At 49.4% G+C, this 18,369-nt stretch overlaps 1 protein-coding gene across 1 annotated transcript in view; it reads right to left on the reverse strand.

The window, feature by feature from the left end:
• LOC116830887 (bifunctional epoxide hydrolase 2-like) overlaps positions 1-18,369 on the reverse strand; it is an 83,911-nt gene that overhangs the window by 38,311 nt on the left and 27,231 nt on the right. The window contains exons 10-11 of the mRNA XM_075063565.1: positions 4,267-4,352; positions 2,461-2,572 (exon numbers count right to left, since the gene is read on the reverse strand). Of these exons, the coding sequence (XP_074919666.1) occupies positions 2,461-2,572; positions 4,267-4,352 (198 nt within the window). The remainder of the gene's footprint in view (positions 1-2,460; positions 2,573-4,266; positions 4,353-18,369) is intronic.

Here is an 18,369-nt window from a genome sequence, read left to right on the forward strand (position 1 = left end):
ACTAGCAGGAGCAAGGAAAAAAAAATTCTCTGGCTGCAGTTTAAAAAAATAAACCCTTCCCTTCTGCTATAAACCAGCTAGCAGAGAAGCAAATTAATAATCTTACTGGCTTTTGGATTCTTACTTTCCCATGTGCTGCCACCATGTCATAGCTTCCTACTCAGATTTGAACCTTAGCGTTCATAACCGAAGAAGCTAGCATGAACCCCTCTAAGCTTAATTACCAGCTTAATTTGATATCGCTGCACCAGCCAAGAATTTCCAGTGTCTTGCTCACTCTGGTCTCCCCAAAACCTTCCCTGGGGACCCCAAGACTCAGAGGCTCTGGTCTTACCACAAAGGGAAATAAACCATTCCCCCACCTCTCTCCCACCAGAATTTCCTCTCTGGGCTAACCTGAGAGTTACTGATGCAACCTCTTTACATCACAATACCAAGAAGCATGTCTCCTCTCTTCCACAAGAGACAAACCAAAGACAGGGAAACAGAAAAGATTCTATCTCTCTTCCCCGTAGCTTTCTCCCGCCCTGGGACACTAGGAGAGTTAAAACACAGAGCAGTTTCCCCCTCCCCCCTGTCTTTCCTTCTCCCACCAATTTCCTGGTGGGTCAACTAGAAACAAAAATCAACAGGTTTAAAAAGCAAAACTTTAATGAAAAAAAGAAAGAAATAGAAAACATTCTCTGTAACCTGGATGGTAGATACAGGTTTTCACTTATAGAAAGAATCAAACCATAGAAAAGGGATAACAGCCTTACCAAAAACAATCAATTTAAATTGTACTTAGAGCCAAATACACATAAGACTCCACCAGGCCAGATACACAGATGCAAATACTTTTGCTACCTTTGTACTCAACTGGGAACACAGAGATTAGAAGGCCTGGAAATAGACCCTCTCATAGCTGAGAGAGCACGAACAGACAAAGACCCAAGACCAAGAAACACCCCAAATTCCTCCCTTAAGCTTTGAAAAATCGCGGTTTCCTGATTGGTGCTCTTGTCAGTGTTTGGTTCCCTTTGTTAACCCTTTACAGGTAAAAAGAAACCATTAACCCTTAGCTATCTGCTTTTGACACGAGCCAAAGATGTTACTAGCAGGAGCAAGGAAAAAAAAATTCTCTGGCTGCAGTTTAAAAAAATAAACCCTTCCCTTCTGCTATAAACCAGCTAGCAGAGAAGCAAATTAATAATCTTACTGGCTTTTGGATTCTTACTTTCCCATGTGCTGCCACCATGTCATAGCTTCCTACTCAGATTTGAACCTTAGCGTTCATAACCGAAGAAGCTAGCATGAACCCCTCTAAGCTTAATTACCAGCTTAATTTGATATCGCTGCACCAGCCAAGAATTTCCAGTGTCTTGCTCACTCTGGTCTCCCCAAAACCTTCCCTGGGGACCCCAAGACTCAGAGGCTCTGGTCTTACCACAAAGGGAAATAAACCATTCCCCCACCTCTCTCCCACCAGAATTTCCTCTCTGGGCTAACCTGAGAGTTACTGATGCAACCTCTTTACATCACAATACCAAGAAGCATGTCTCCTCTCTTCCACAAGAGACAAACCAAAGACAGGGAAACAGAAAAGATTCTATCTCTCTTCCCCGTAGCTTTCTCCCGCCCTGGGACACTAGGAGAGTTAAACACAGAGCAGTTTCCCCCTCCCCCTGTCTTTCCTTCTCCACCAATTTCCTGGTGGGTCAACTAGAAACAAAAAATCAACAGGTCTTAAAAAGCAAAACTTTAATGAAAAAAAGAAAGAAATAGTAAAAACATCTCTGTAACCTGGATGGTAAGATACAGGTTTTCACTTATAGAAAGAATAAACCATAGAAAAGGGATAAACAGCCTTACCAAAAACAATCAATTTAAATATGACTTAGAGCCAAATACACATAAAGACTCCACCAGCCAGATACACAGATGCAAATACTTTTGCTACTTTGTACTCAACTGGGAACACAGAAGATTAGAAGGCCTGGAAATAGACCCTCTCATAGCTGAGAGAGCCGAGACAGACAAAGACCCAAGACCAAGAAACACCCCAAATTCCTCCCTTAAGCTTTGAAAAATCCGGTTTCCTGATTGGTGCTCTTGTCAGTGTTTGGTTCCTTTGTTAACCCTTTACAGGTAAAAAGAAACCATTAACCCTTAGCTATTGCTTTGACACGAGCCAAAGATGTTAAGGCCAAAAAGTGTCAAATAGGCCAAAACAGAGTGACTTACCTGGGACACCAGGTGGGTCGAGGAACCATAAACCCCCTACAGGCCAAGGTGGATACTATCCAAAAGTGGCCTGTCCCAAAGTCAAAGAAACAGGTCCAATCCTTCTTAGGCTTGGCCGGGTACTACACGCGATTTGTCCCACACTACAGCCAAATCGCTGCCCCACTGACCGACCTGACCAAAAAGACCCAGCCTACCCGGTGCACTGGGAATAGAACATCTTTGGCTTGTACTCACCGGCTCCTGGAAATAAAGCTGATAGTCAAGCACAGGATGGGATTTGATCATCTCCATGACATCCACATTGGGGTTCGCAGGTCTGTAGGGCACGTTCAGTCCAGCCACTGCCCTAAGACACCAGCAGCAGGAATCAGAGAGGGAGAAACCAAAAGACCCACTTTACAACCAAGAGTGATACACTCTGATTTAAACAGCAGACTCCGAATTCACACACTGGCATTGGGCCGTGTGTGCACACAGGGGCATTTACATGGGACAGAGAGTCACCCACGAGCAGGCTCCAGAGAGGTGAGATATGGACGTTTTCAAGGGCTCCTTCTGAGCTTCGAGCACATGGAGCACCTTAACTAGAACTCCACTGTGAAGGAGTCTGGGGGAAGCAGAGCCATTGTTTCTGTGATAGGAGGGCAGTGAGAGCAGTAAATTGTGAACTGGGTCAGGGGAGATGGATAGCAGAGACAGTCACTCCTATTACACCCCAGGCCCCGGGAGTAACAGCAGGTTAAGGAGCAGGTCTGCAGCAAGCATAATTCACCAAAATCATATTGGCCTAAACAGATCATCAATTTACACCATCTAAGAATCTAGCCCTGAGTGCCCAGAGCCTCCTCCCGTGGTGAAGCATCACTTGTCAGTGGGGAAGGGCCCAACAAAAGAGGTCACTGAATTCCAGATCCACTTGGTCCATATACTAAGGCTCTAGCCACCGTCACCCCAGTTCTGCAGGCTGGTCCCAGATCCAACTTCATGACCTGGCTGAGTAATTCACCGGGAAGTGGCTCAGGCTCCAGGACTCTTACTGTGGCAACGTGCGTTATGGCCACATTGAGAGATCAGAATCTAAGACCAGAGAGATTGGGGCAGCCTGGCAGGATGATGCGCAGAGAAAACTTACTAGGCTGCTACTCAGGCTGCACTTGTTCAGTGTCTAAACAGAGAAACTGTCTCCTGGGCTGGTATCCTGACAACTTTTCCCAGCATTAGCTGCACCTAGTGAGGCTCTACTCTGAAAAGCGTCCCTACAAATGGTCTTGTGAGAGGTCATGTTTGTTACGCCTCAGTGACTCCATCAAGCACGCTCAGTTTAAGTATTGAGGTTTTCCTCCACTAGCCAACACTGGGAACTCATGCTGGGCTCAGAGTCATGCTGGGATCTTTCCTTCTCACAGGGGACCACCAGTTCTAAAGGTCGTGTAGGAAAAATTAGGTGCTTGGTGACACCTGCGCAGCCCCAGTGCTTTCAGGTTATGACTTCAGTAACACCGGAGCAATGCCACCGGGTTGCACAGGTGTAACAGACCGGAACTGTGTTAATGGTGCAATTGCTGATACCCCAAGAGAAATAAAATCCAGCTCACTTGCCCTCAGCTGTGTTGGCTCTTGAGGGCTAACAAGAGTAGAGAGCAGTAAAAAATAACCTTTTGTCCCTCAAATGAACAGTTCTGCGTCTGACACTCACCAGGGAGTAGACCTGGTGAGTCAGTGGAGGCGTCTTTGTACTATCACTTCTCAGAGCAGAACCTCTCTTCTAACAAAGTTCTGAGCAAATAAATATTTTCAAAAGTCAAGCTGGTGATTGTGGTGACAATTTATATGGGGAACAAAAAAATCTTCTGGTCACAATAGCAGGAATTGGGAGCATTTTCTCAGCATTCTATTCCCAAAATCATCTCATTGCAGGAGAGACTGAAAAAACAAAAAAACAAACAAACAACCCACGACTAAGTCAGAAAGCTCATCCGGTAGTACCCCCCGCTCCCTTTGAAGACTAAATGATAGGGGAGCCATCTGACGGTGACTTACCTCACTCGCTCTGGGTAAAAGAGGGACATGTTCCACACCACAGCTCCGCCCCAGTCATGGCCGATGAACACTGCCTGGGAAATGCCCTAGGGGAGTATGGGAAACAAGTGTGTCAATGGGTTAGTGCTTCGGGGGAGCGAATGGGGTTTCCGGGGCAGAAGAACTCACGTTACTCTGGCTAGGAACACAGGAGGGTGACCTACCACTTACCAGGAGGCATGAAGGGGCTTTGGGAGAAGGAGACATTGGGAAGCTCTCCACCAGCCAGAGCGAGAGAGGACTGCGGCTGAGTTTGCTAATGTGGCACCATCTTTCTCCCCTACCTCTGCTTCCCCCACACATTCAGAGGGCTCTGCGCCAGTCCAGGGGTCTGTCCAGGGCCTGCAGAACAGGCCAATGGTCATTGTTCCCCAGCCCTGGGAGGATGGGGAAAGAGACAACCAAGGAAGGTGCATTTCCACAGCCCAGCCTCTGGGACGGGGACGGACTAGCTGCACAAACCCTGAGAGCCTGGCTCCAGTTGAGCCACAAAGCTAGAGAGCTCTGCTTCGTCCTCTGGCCCCACGGCAAGCGTTGCTAACACGGAGTTCTTTGCTTGCACTGGGCTCCTAATCCAGCAGGCTGGGTAGCCCACCCCAAGTGAAAACCAGTCTACTAGTGACCTCGCGAACCCCTGGGCATGCAAGCCAGCGTACCAGTCTGATCGCCCAGGACAAATTTCCATTCACAATGCCCCGCCGGGGGCTGACAGGAACCAAAGCTTCCTCCCGCCAACCTACAAGCGGGCTCTCAAGTGCAATTCAATTAGCTGCTGGCTGGAGTTTTGCTGGGTCTCTTACAGATGACTCAGTTGCTCTCCTGCCTCCCGCTGGCTGGGAAGTTTAAGGCCAAAGGCTGGATTCAAAGGGGACATGGAACGTGGTGTCAGCTGGACTCTCGGATGCTCTCAGTCCCTTAGCCCTCCTGACACTGAGGAGCCTCTAGTGACGTAACTTGCAAAGGGGCTGAGAGAGGGGTAGCGCAGGGGCTGCTTGAACTCCAGCCTCCTTCCACCTCCTGCTCGGCGCGTTCCTTGGGTCTCTCGGCACGTGGCCTACAGGGATTAGCCTCCCTTACATTTCCAGCAGGTGGCCACGGTTGAAGCGGAGCTGTAAGCAGCAGGGTCAGTTACGTGTAGGCGAGTGGGTACAACTCCAAGGCAGGGCAAGAAAGTTAGGAGCAGCAGAAGTGATCAATTTAAGCAGGGCAAACCCTTAGAGTAACCACACTTGGACTCATTTAAACTGCTCTTAAGCTTAGCTCAGTCAGGCCTGGTCTATATACAGTCTATATTTCACAGTCTAACTAGAGGTGTGAATTTAAAGCAGTTTAGTTAAAGCCGTTCACAAGGGCACAGGGGCACTCTTACTGGGGTCGGAGAGGGGCTTATTACAGCTTAGCCTGAGCAGATCCCGAACAGACTGAGGACAGGGCACTGGAATAAGTCGGGATATTATGGGTTCTAGTCCCAGCTCTGCTACTGATCTGGACAACTCGCTTCATAGAATATCAGGGTTGGATGGGACCTCAGTGCTACGTGAGAGCTAAGCACTGCTGTTAGCCACCAACTCTTAACACAATGGCTTCCCAGTGAGGGCTCAGCTGCTGTCACTTGTCACGGGTGGCATGGCCTTGCCAGACAAAGCCCTAGCAGAAGGTCAGAGGGAAAGGGGACCCGGCTCCCAGGAGATGCCCCTAAACCTACTGCAAAACAGCAGCAAGACAGAGAAGAGGAAAGCAATTTGTTCCAGTTTCCAATGGCCAGGTCCTGCGTTACCCTGAAAGGAGCACTGCCAGTTTTGAAGCACCGTCTGTTTCAACAAGATACAGCTCGATCCACGGCGTTCCCTGTTCAGATGTTATTTATTTGTGTGTCCTGATAGAGGCTGGGCCCGGCCAGAATCTCTCTCCTCCCTTGCACGTCCAGCCGTGCTGCAGTACTGAGCTTCTTCAGATAGCACAGAACCCCCCTGGGGAGCTGAGCTCCCTTGCGGGGACGGGGTGGCAAGTCTGGATTTCACAAATACGACTACTTTGCGTTTCACTGGTGCTCTCACAGCACTTACAAATACAGGTACCATTATCCCCAGATGGGAAACTGAGGCAGAGAGAAGAGGAAGTGACTCACAAGGTCACAGTCAATCAGTGGCAGAGGTGGGAAGAGAACCCTGTGCGTTAGCCACTGGACAACACTGCCTCCTATTTCAAAGGGAACTGGGTACCGAAATGAACCCAGGCCACTGTTCTGCTCACCTCATCTCTGCTAGTCTGAGGTACTTGCATGGCCCCAACTTCCATCGTACCCGAGCACCTCACGATCTTCTATGTGTTTATCCTCAGAACCCCCCATGAGGCAGGAAAGAGCCATTAGTACAGAGGGGAAATTGAGGCACAGAGGGACTAAGGCCCAGCGGCATTTAGGTGCTTCACGCCTATTGAAATCAATGGGAGTTGAGCCCAGATCCCCAAAGGGATTTAGGCACTGAAGTGACTTGCAGAGTCACACGCAGAGCCGGGATCTGATCCCAGGTCTCCCAAGTCTGTGCCTTAACCATCCATCTTCATTCTGCTGGGGTCCTGGGGCTGGTGTGAAATGAACTGGTGGGACTCAGTCTAGGTCCCCAGGGAACAGACACGCCAAAAATCACCAGCAGAAGTGGCACTTTGCTAGCAGGCTCAGCTCTGGGTGGGTCGCGGACACAGACTTCCCCTCCCACCTCTAAGAAGGGACCCTCACGTCAGGGTTGAGGCAAGAGTGCAGGGAAGCTGCTGTTCTGTGTCTACTCAAGAACCTCAGCGTGGCCCCCTGTGACGATGCGGTTCTGGCGGGACCCAACTGAGAGTGCCAAATCAGGACCAATTGCTCAAACAGGGCAGTCACAGCCCTAGGCTGGGGTTTTTCCACCTCTAAGGCAAACCAAACCAGCCCAGACAAAATGACTTTCGGTTTCAACCCCACGGTGGCTAACACCAAGTCACACAAGATATTTCCTTACGACACTCAGTCTCGCCCAGTATCACCACCATCCGCACACAGTCCTGGGGATGAACGTTATGAAAACCCACAACGAGTAAAAAAAAAAGTTCTTCTCGATCCAAAGGACCAAGCCCCAGACCAGGTCAATATACCCACATACAGATCTTACCCACAAATCATGCGTTGCCAATCTTTAGAAATCTAAAATCTAAAGGTTTATTCACTAACAAAGGAAAAAAGATAGAGATGAGAAGCTAGAATTGGTTAAACTGGAATCAATTACATAGCAGTAATGGCAAATTCTTTAAGTTTTCAGGCTTGTGGCAGTGATGGAGTAAACTTCCAGGTTTAAATTTCAAGTCTCCTGGAGAACATCCCCACTGGGGATGGGTCATCAGTCCGCCTTGTGCGAGCTTCAGTTTGTAGCAAAGTCGCCTCCAGAGGTAAGAAGCAGGATTGAAGACAAGATGGAAGATGAGGCCTCCGCCTTATATAGGCTTTTCGCAGGTGGTAAGGACACCATTCTTTGTTCTTACTGTGGAAAGTTACCCAGCAAAATGGAGTCTGCAGTCACATGAGCCAGTTTCTGCACACCCTGCTGAGTCACAAGGCGTATCTGCCTCCTCTCAATGGGTCAGTTGTGTAGCTGATGGTCCTTAATGGGCCATCAAGCAGGCTAAGCTGAGCTGACACCAACCTGTCCGGGATCTTTCCCGGTAACACCACACAAGTTTGAAATACAGACAGTATACCGCCAATACTTATAACTTCAACTACATAACGATACAGACATACAGACAGCATAATCATAACCAGTAACCCGTAACCTGGTCTTAGACACCTTATATGACCCCCTTTACATAGGATCTGGTGCCACTACAGGGCCTTGGTTGCAACCCATGTTCTATATGGTCCCAGTTTATATCAATAACGTCATATCCCCTTTAATCAGCTCCAGCCAGGGAGGGCCCCAGAGCGACCCGGCTACAGCTGGGCCCTGCCAGAGCCTCATCAGCACGATGCGTTCCAACAGGCCCACCCGGAGCAGATTTTGATATAAAACCTGGCTCCTTTGCCAAGCACTTTTCCCCCCAAGCTGTGCAACTGCTCAGGTGCCAACTGCTGCTGCAGCAATAAAGATCGATCAAGGGCTTGTCCAAAAGTTTTACAATCTGCAGCGGCCGCTGGGCCGGGAAAGTTTAATGAAAATGTATCAGGTTGGGGTTACGGAAAGAAAAAAGGCAAATCAATTGGGAAACCGCGGGGCCTTCCAGGCAAAATGATCCTTAATGTTCCCTACCCAGAGCTACTGAGCAGAGCTGCTCCGTATGGACCCGCTGGCTCGTGGCCGCAGCCCGTGCACTGCAAGGGGGATTGAACAGAGCAGCCATTTCAGACCCAGAAGTGACTTTGCAGATTGACGCCCAGTCCCCATCTCACAGGGCAGGAGACAGAGGGGAGGGGCAAAGGGAGCAGATTTCCAGTCCCTGCTGTGGATTCTAGCCCCTCCCAGGCTTGCTAGCTGCATCGCGTAAGGTACGTACAGTAGAGACATGGCCATGCCGGCAGGGCCATGCTGGAGCCCGGCAGGGAAGAGAAGGGAAGGAGGCTCGGAGAACCCGCTATGAGCACGGCGTGGGCAAGGGTTGGAATGGAGGGGACTATCCCTAGTGCTAGGTCATCTCCCCTCCTGGCAGTGCACTGGATCCACCTCTGGCACAGAAATGGTACGTCCCCAGTGCCACAAGGGGTACTTGACAGAGGGGTTACGCTGGCCAGCCACTGCTGTGGAGACGCTGCACCTCCCCTTGCCCGTTGGAGCCCCCAAACGCCCACATGGCTGCCAGCCCCGGGCCACCCAAGCCCCCGCAGTCTCAGAGTGCCAGGCGGTGCAGCCTGAGCCCAGTTCCAGCCACCCTGAGTCCCGGGCCACAGGCCTGCCCTTGTCCCAGCCTCAGTCCAGACCCCAGGGGAAGAGCAAGAAGCAGGAGGGGAGTCTGGGCAGAGCCATGCTCAGTTGTTTAGGGAGGCTCAGCCTCCCCTGGCCTGTGCTACCTGCTACCCACGGGGGTGGCCCAAGACTAGATCCAATAGAGGTATGTGGACTAAGGGCCAGGGCTAGGATGGGGTAGAGCTGGGGCTGGGGAGCCTGGACCTGGAAATGCCAAGATCAGGAGTGATTGTTGCCCTTCTTTGCACCTTTTCCAATTCTAATAGATCTTTTTTGAGTCGCGATTACCTAAAGCATCAGGGTCCTTCTTGATTCATTCAGCAAACTCCCCACCACCACCACCTGACAGCTGTGTAAAACATGGGCTAGAGCAGGAGAATCCGTCCACATAAGTGCTTGCATTCCTGAATGGGATATAAGACAATCTGATATAGTGCTTCTCCCCAGGGCAATGCAACCTGAGAGCCAGCCTCACTCCTAGGACCAGCCACATTTATGGGGACATGGTCCCACAGCTCTGCCCCGTGTAAGATTTATGGCTGGTGAGAACACTGGGATCATCAATATCAGACTTAAATCTGATCAGCCTACAATGCACACAGAGCTGCAGAGAGATTTATTGCACCTCATCACAAAAATCTGATTGTTCCCCATACAGACAAAGGGATTGGCCAGCTCTGAAGTCCGGGTAGCGGTCACTGAGGAACAGCCCAACAGACTGGCATCTCCTCGCAGGGAGTCTGGGAAATCAGGAGCAGATACTGTAGGTCCTGGCGCATCACTTTGAAAAGCCCACAAATATCAGTTCTGCTCTCGCCGCACCTTCGTGAGCAGATAACTAAGAGCAAGTCCGTGGCATACTTCCACTGCCTGTTTTCGCCAAAGTAGGTTCCCCACTCACATACGGTTGGTTCTGCAGGAAGATGGGGGTGGGAGGGTGTAATGGAGGAGAAGAGGATGGTCAAGTGCAAAGGTACTTGCCCGGAACTCAGGAGATGTAGAGTCAGTTTCTGTCTCTAGCAGAGCTCTCCCCATTCCCATACTATCTCCCAATGGACTCCTGCCCTTAGGATGGAAGAATCCCAGGCACTGCTACAGACTAGGGACCGACTGGCTAAGTGGCAATTCTGCAAAAAAGGACCTAGGGGTTACAGTGGACGAGAAGCTGGATATGAGTCAGCAATGTTTCCTTGTTGCCAAGAAGACTAATGACATATTGGGCTATATTAGTAGAAGCATTGCCAGCAAATCAAGGGAAGTGATTATTCCCCTCTATTCAGCACTGCTGATGCCTCATCTGGAGTACTGCATCCAGTTTTGGTCCCCTCACTACAGAAAAGATGTGGACAAATTGGAGAGAGTCCAGCGAAGGGCAATGAAAATGATTAGGGGGCTGGAGCACGTGACTTACAAGGAGAGGCTGAGGGAACTGGGATTGTTTAGTCTGCAGAAGAGAAGAGTGAGGGGGGATTTGATAGCAGCCTTCAACTACCTGAAGGGGGTTCCAAAGAGGATGGAGCTCGGCTGTTCTCAGTGGTGGCAGATGACAGAACAAGGAGCAATGGTCTCAAGGGTGAAGGTCTAGGTTGAATATTAGGAAACACTATTTCACTAGGAGGGTGGTGAAGCACTGGAATGGGTTACCTAGGGAGGTGGTGGAATCTCCTTCCTTAGAGGTTTTTAAGGCCTGGCTTGACAAAGCCCTGGCTGGGATGATTTAGTTGGTGTTGGTCCTGCTTTGAGGAGGGGTAGGACTAGAACCTCCTGAGGTCCCTTCCAAACCTAATATTCTATGAACACTGCTGTGAGGCAGGGAAGTGCTACTAATCCCATTCTACAGAGACTAAATGACTGGCCTAAGGTTCCTTGGCAAAGCTAGGAAGTGTACGCGGACTTCCTGAATCCCAGGCCAGCACCCTAACTGCTGGGCCATATTTCATCCCCTATCAACCCATCACTTTTGCAAGCAGTCAATTCCATCTGTAGCCTGAAGGGGCCGTGTCCCAGGTAGGAGCCCAAAGTGAAAACTGGCATTTGCAAAAAATGCATCAACATGGCTGCATGATGCTAAGTTAGCACATCTGCTGAGCCTCAGCTAGACAAAGGGCTCCATTTGTGACTCACCCGGAGAAGCCTGCAAAAAACACAGCTTGAATCTTGGCTGGCGTAGCATGGAACGGACCCACACACAGTCACAGCCTATCTGGCCTCCAGGTTACTCCTGGGGGAATTCTGTGCCACTGTGCACATACAGAATTCATCTCCCCCCACAGATTTTTTTTCTCTGCAGAAAATACATTCTGGTGGAGAGGTGCCGCAGTTATGCCTTTTTCCCACCAGGGGATGCTGTGGCACCAGAACAGAGGGCAGTCGGTCATTGGCCATAGCAGCCCAGCGGGGGAGGAGAAGCTACATTCCCCACAGCATCCTGACCATGGGGCCAGGTGAGAAGGCACAGGATATGGAGGGGGACAGACAGAGCAGAGCACATGGGGCTGCTGGGGGGTGACAGACTTGGCTTCAGAATGACTAGTGGGTGGGACAGACTGGGGCAGGGGCTGAAAGGGAGAGGAGGGTGCAGGGACACATAGGGATGGGAGGAGAGGTGGCTGATTGGGGGGTGCAGGGACTCATAGGGACAGGGGCAGATGTGCCTGACTGAATGGGAGAGGCTAGGAGTCAGCCAGGGTGCGCATGGGGGAGGTTCCCCAATGCCCTAACAATACTCCAGCCCCCAAAAGTTCCACACTTCACCCACCCACACCCAACAACCACCAGGTTTACTCCTAGACCCCTTCTCAGCAATTACATTCCTCGCCCTCAGATCCTCTATTACCCCTGACTCTCCGCAGCCTTTGCACTGCTTCTGCGGGGTGTGGGAAATAATACAATGCAGAAAAGTATTACTCAAAGCTCTCTATTAATATGCCTAGTAAGGAATGTATTTGTCAAAAAACAGTTCCTGAATTTTTTTGTCTGTATTACACACATACTTCCCCACAGGTGTTTTGAAATAAATCATCAATATAATTGAAACTGGCATGATTATAATGTTATTTTCACAATAAACTATGAAGAATTTTGCAAAATTTGTATTTTGGGGGGGGACCAAAATCCCCCAGTAGTAACCAGGTGCACTGGGGAGAGTGCAGATTACTGGTGAACTGCAACAGTAATCCTGCAACCCCAAGCCACCAGCGCGCATCGCCCAGCTCCCAGATGCAACCCTACCATAACAAAACAACAGCAAGTGCAGCCCAGTCACGACCTACAACTCTGCCACAAACTGCAAGTGAGCCCAGTAACCCAGCTGGGTACACACAGCGAAGAGAAACATCCCAGATGCAGCCCCCCAGCTCTATGGGGTTAGAAAAAGAGTAGAGCAAGATGCGCTTTTAACAATTAGCGATACCTTGCTCAGGTCAAATGAGTTGAATCAGGGAGCATCCAAGTCTGTAACGAACCTTGGATTCTCACCAGCATTAGAATAATAAAGTGGACATGAGCAGTGGTCTTGGACTCAGCCCAAGTGCCTCTGAAATTGGCTTGGCAGTGGTTAGGATTGTGAAATTAACAGCTGAGCAGTTATAACAGGCGACACGTGGACCACAGTGCGAAAAGGCCATCCTAAGAACCCACTAACCATTCCCAGCCTTTGAATGGAAGAGGGCCCAATGGAATAGGCTGGGGCATCTCTCACTGCAGTCCCCTGGGAACACTCTATAGCCTTCTCAGAGACCCCAAACTGAACTGGACAAGCTTGATTCTCCACAGCCCTGCTCCATGCATAGTCTTGTACACGCCCGGCCAAAGCAGGAGTAGAACTACGTACAGGTGCTAATGACAGTGCAACCTGCAGCGCGGTGAAGGTTCCTGGCTCAGCAATCCTAGCTCCGCTGCACTCAACAGCACAAGGGCACATAATCAGCAGCTGGAAATACCTGCCACTCCAAATATGGAGAGCGTTCCCTCATTTGGAGACTCGTCTATCTCTTCCTGGAGCCAGATTGTCACAGGGAACTAGCTGTCCCCAAACGCCATACCGTACTCAACGCAATCCCTTCTGTAAGGCGCCAGATGGAATGATGTTGATCGGTGCAAGCCCAGGGCAGCCACCCACCAAGAAAAGACGCCCCACGCTGAGAACACACCAACCCCACGGACAGTGGCAGGGCCTGCCACAATGGGCTTATCAAGGCTAGGACGGGGAAGCTGGCTCCTTGTGACATTTCACTTTTAAAAGTCTTTCAGGATGGTTTATTCACAGTTGCTACTGAAAGGAAATGTTAACTGGATTTCTCGCAGACTGCGGCAGGGTCAGAGAAGGGCTGAAATGTAAGATCTGAGTTATCAGCCCACGAACCTTTGTGCCGCAGTTGAGTCTCTGCATCAATTATATGACAAACTCAATTCCTCCATCTTATCTTCCTAATTATTTTTCTTTCACCCTGTCCATATTCCCTGCCCTGGACAAATGCATCAAATGGATCATCACAGATATTAACAAAACTAAGGAACAGCAGAAGCCGAATTTCCATATAGGAACTGAAAGTCCTGCTAGAGTTGACCTACTACCTTCAAGTTGAGAGATGATTCATGGTCTTGGGCTTAGCTAGAATCAAATCTTCAACAAGCAATGAGGTCGCTTTGATGTCTTAGAAGTAAGAAGTCCCTTAGAGCAGTAGGCCAACTGCCAGGCAAGTGTTGCCCCCAATCTCATGAGTGGTAGGGCCCCTCTACCAGGCCTGGAAGGTTCCACTGCTACACAAGGTCCTACCCATAGAGAGAGGTGGTCACCTGGGGAGGCTGTATGGAACCCAGAGAGCTGTAAAGCTCTGACCATGATACCCTGAGCTTCCCTGGGGGAAAGCCAACAGCATGACTGGAGCACAGGGGAGCTGAAGCCCCACTCTAATCACCAGGCAGGCTGCCACACCCTGGACCAGTGGAAGCTTTCCTTGCAGGGTTCACCTTTCCAGGCATAGCACATTGCAGCCAGCCAATCTGCAGGTCACAGGAGCAAATGTTAAGCCTCCTAACACTCTTGGCAGTCATCCATAGTCTGGGGAAACTGAGGCAGCGTGGGTAACTTGCCGGGAAGTTGAGTGACAGTCCTGGGGCCACAGCAATTAGAACCCTGCGTTCAGTCCAGGAAAGCCAGACCCCAGAAAGGAGCCAAATAAATGGAGCTGGGCAAAGAGCCTCTGAGGCTAACAGCAGGCCAGAGGGGCTGAGTTACGAAGGAAGACGGAGAGGTGGGTAGATATCACTGGGTCACGGGAGCACTCATGACAGGGGCAGGGCAACTCAGACACTCAGGAGGTAAATAGTAAGAGCAGGAAGCAATCGTCGGTAGGTGAGTGACACAGGCCCCTCTATTGTACCACCTGTCAAGAGACACCAGCGATGAGGGTGACATAAAAGATTGTATGTGACTGATTCATGCAATACCATGGGCCTTTTAGGTCAGTTCCCTGCCCTCCTCAAGATCACAGAATAGAATATCAGGGTTGGAAGGGACCTCAGAAGGTCATCTAGTCCAACCCCTGGTTCAAAGCAAGACCGATCCCCAGACAGATTTTTACCCCAGTTCCCTAAACAGCCCCCTCAGGGATTGAACTCACAACCCTGGGTTTAGCAGGCCAATGCTCAAACCACTGAGCTATCCCTCCCCCCAAACATGGACCAGGGAAGAGTCTTTAAAGGAAAGTCAGGGGCTTCTGTCATTTAGGATATTTAAAAGAGGCAGCGTGGTCTAGTGGATAGGATACCGGTGACCTGAGTTTTATTCCTGGCTCTGTCACTGAGCAGCTGTGAAATCTTGGCAAATCTTATTTAGACTGTGAGCTCTTTGAGACGGGCTATCTATGTATATGTGCAGCACTTAACACAACAGGCCCCAAACGCGACCTGAGCTCTCTCTATATAGATAACAGACCGGCAAAAACCCTAGAAATTCTACTATAGGGAACAACCTTGTATTTGCTGTAGGAGATGGCCCAACCAGACACCTCCATTTCTTGAATCATGCCACTGTTATAGGGCTCCTGATCCCTTCACACCCACACACCCCACCTGCTCAAAGCTGTGCTTTCACAAGCAATCACAGTCGGTCAAAACATAGTTTAATAAAAGCACCAGCACTGCACTGAAGAGATCCCCAGACACACAATGCACAATTAATTAAACCTGCTAAATGCATTTCCAGCTACAGCTAAAGTGGCAGAGAATTTCCAGCCCAGGCTGCTGGGATTTGGGCAGCCGACTGTAGGAGCTAAGCACACAAGCAGCATTCCCATCAATCAGACTGATTAGGAGAAAGAATAGATTCTCTTTTTCAGGAAGGATCAAACAATAAATATATTTGATTTTTCAAAAAGCGAGTGTTATCTGGTGAGCAAGCAAAGTTTGTTTTGTCCCAATTAATTGCTTTAAATACCAAGAAAGGTAGATTGATATGATCTCCTACAAACATTTTTTAGATTACTTACCTCCTGGGATCAGTAGCACGGTTCTTAAACTCCATCCCCATACAGTTATAGCTGGGCAGCAGATGGTACAGAGAGCATTTCATCTGCAAGCAAATTAAGTGAAACACGGAGCACACTCCTCCACAAATGGGTCAGCCACACAGATTTAACAGTTAGCACGTATATGGCATGTACATATTTAATCAAATTTCAGGTGCTTGCCGCTGCCATCTGGACCATGACAAAGAGGCGGCTGAGAAAGAGCCTTTAGAGTGGAGAACAGGCAAGAAAAATAATGGAAGAACCATTCAAGTAAGGATGCTTTGAAGACTTCATCAAGTGCTGCCGGGCACTACAGACTATTTGATACAATGTCTGCAGGGGGGATGGACTCTCAAGGGATTCGAGATGAGATATGGAGCCTTTCGTCTCCAGCTTGCATTTCAAAATCTGACTTGGGTTGGTAGTTAACTCAAGGGATCTCTCTTGACACTGAAGCAGCAAAGAGCTGAAAGTACCTCTGGCTCTCAGTGTATGTAAGCTGAATGGGGTGAGGTTGGGAAGAGATCGTCTCATGGCTTGGGCACAGCTGTAGGAGCTGGGAATATTCATTCAGAAGGACTCCAAGGAACATTACAAACCACACAAGAGATCACTTTGCCCCTCACCTAAATGCAGCAACATATGGGGTAAAACACGGCAGCCACTTAAAACCACACATCAATGCTAAACAATTATAGAACAGAGTGATAAACAGCCTCGTTCCCGCTGCAAGGGGGACGTTTTAGGGTTGGCAAAATGCAGCTATAGGCTCCAAACAATGGTTTTTTAGCCAAAGCCCCCAGCTCTTAGAGAGGCTGCCCTGGGGCCCTGAATAATCACCCGTAGCCAGGACAAACATGTTTCCGTCTCATCCAACGGATAGCACCTCCAACAACAGTGCCCCCTAGCACCAAGCTGGGGCACTGCTTCCATACCAATGCAAGGAAAGAGTGCTCAGTCTCAACACCACTTCCTGCCGCATGTAGGGGTTCCTTAAAAACTGCCCATCCACACACTGACCCAGCCTAGCTACTGAGTCCTTGGTAGGTAAAGAGTTAACTACAACACCATTCGGCTACTGGGAAGTCTGCTTACTCACAAGAGTTCAGAAGACACTGAGAGGAGGGGGAAGGTGATTCCACTAAAGACGCAGATGCATTTCCCATCTCTTTACCAAGCGATTCAGGCATTGTTTAAAACGTATGTAGCAGAAGGTTCCCAATTAGCCAGCTGGTATTTAAGATGCAATTAAACTTCCCCTTCAAGCAGCAAAGTGAAAAAGTCATCACATTCCTCGGAAGAGCCTGCAGATGGCGAAGGGATTTTAATCTTGTCCCTCTTGCTTTACACTGGATTCTCTTTCAGCAGCACACGTGTCCTCGGAGGGAAAGCTGGCAACCTACACAGCAGGATGATGGGACTCACGAGGAATGCATCAGAGCAAGGAGCTAGCAGAGAGCTGGCCAATCGTTTGCTACTCTCCTTTGGGCCACTGTGAAATCCCACACAGCTAATTCCTTCAGCAGTAAAGACCACAGAGGACCATAGCAGTTAGAAATGAGGAGCATTGCCAAGTTGTCTCCATGTGGAATAAAGAACAGTACCTACATCCAGACACATATGGAGAGAGGAAGAGGACTAGAGTGGAACCTCAACCAAGCAGAGCCAATAGAGCTTGTTCCCACCAGGCCTATGGGGTCCATCTACACGACCCACAGGATTTTGAGTGTAGGGAAGAGCACCACGCGATGCAGCATACTTCAAAACATGGGGGTGTAGCAGTGTATGAGAAAATGCTGCTTCCCTCCCATGCCTTCTCCAGATGGCTTGCACTGGGCGGGATACAATTCGAACCACTCTACCTGTAACTGGGATGCGAAACGCTCAAATTACTGATACCAGGTTTGATCTCTTAGGTGGCTGGGCCAAGGAGGGTCAAACATCTTGCAGGCTAATTGATCCAGATTCAACCTTTAGAGACACAGAAGTAATTAATGTTTCTGGGTTTTGTGTGTTAACAATGTAACCAAATAGATCCTGTCTATGGCTGTATTCTGTTAATTGTTATCTCAGCACTTTGCTTTTTGAACTACATCAAAGCTGCCTGAAAACTCCCACAAAAACTTAAGACTTTCACCTCGAGAAAACCCAGGAAGAAGAATTTGAATCTAGATCTACTCAAAGAGCTGGTGGAGCCAGTTCATTTCCAGCTATAAGTTCCATCAGATTCATAGACTGGATGGCCCAGAGGGACCATGCACTCATCTAGTCCGTCACCCTGTGCAGCACAGGCCATTCAATTTCACCCAGTCACCCCTGTACGGAGCCCAATAACCTGTCGAGTGCGGATAACGACACCTCCTTGGTAAAGTGCCTGGTGAAAATAACGCTATACAAGAATTAGGTTTTATTATTGTGTTCAGCTAAAGCAAATCTTCCAGAAAGACAGCCAAGCCTTGACATGCAGAGTTAAGGAAATTAGTTAGGGAAGTGGATTGGACGGAGGAACTTCTGGATTTAAATGCGGAGGAGGCCTGGAATTGCTTTAAGTCGCAGCTGCGGAAACTGTCGGAAGCCTGCATCCCAAGAAAGGGGAAAAAAACCATGGGCGGGAGTTGTAGGCC

The sequence above is a fragment of the Chelonoidis abingdonii genome, chromosome 3, assembly GCF_003597395.2.
Source record: "Chelonoidis abingdonii isolate Lonesome George chromosome 3, CheloAbing_2.0, whole genome shotgun sequence".
Taxonomy (NCBI): Eukaryota; Metazoa; Chordata; order Testudines; family Testudinidae; genus Chelonoidis; species Chelonoidis abingdonii.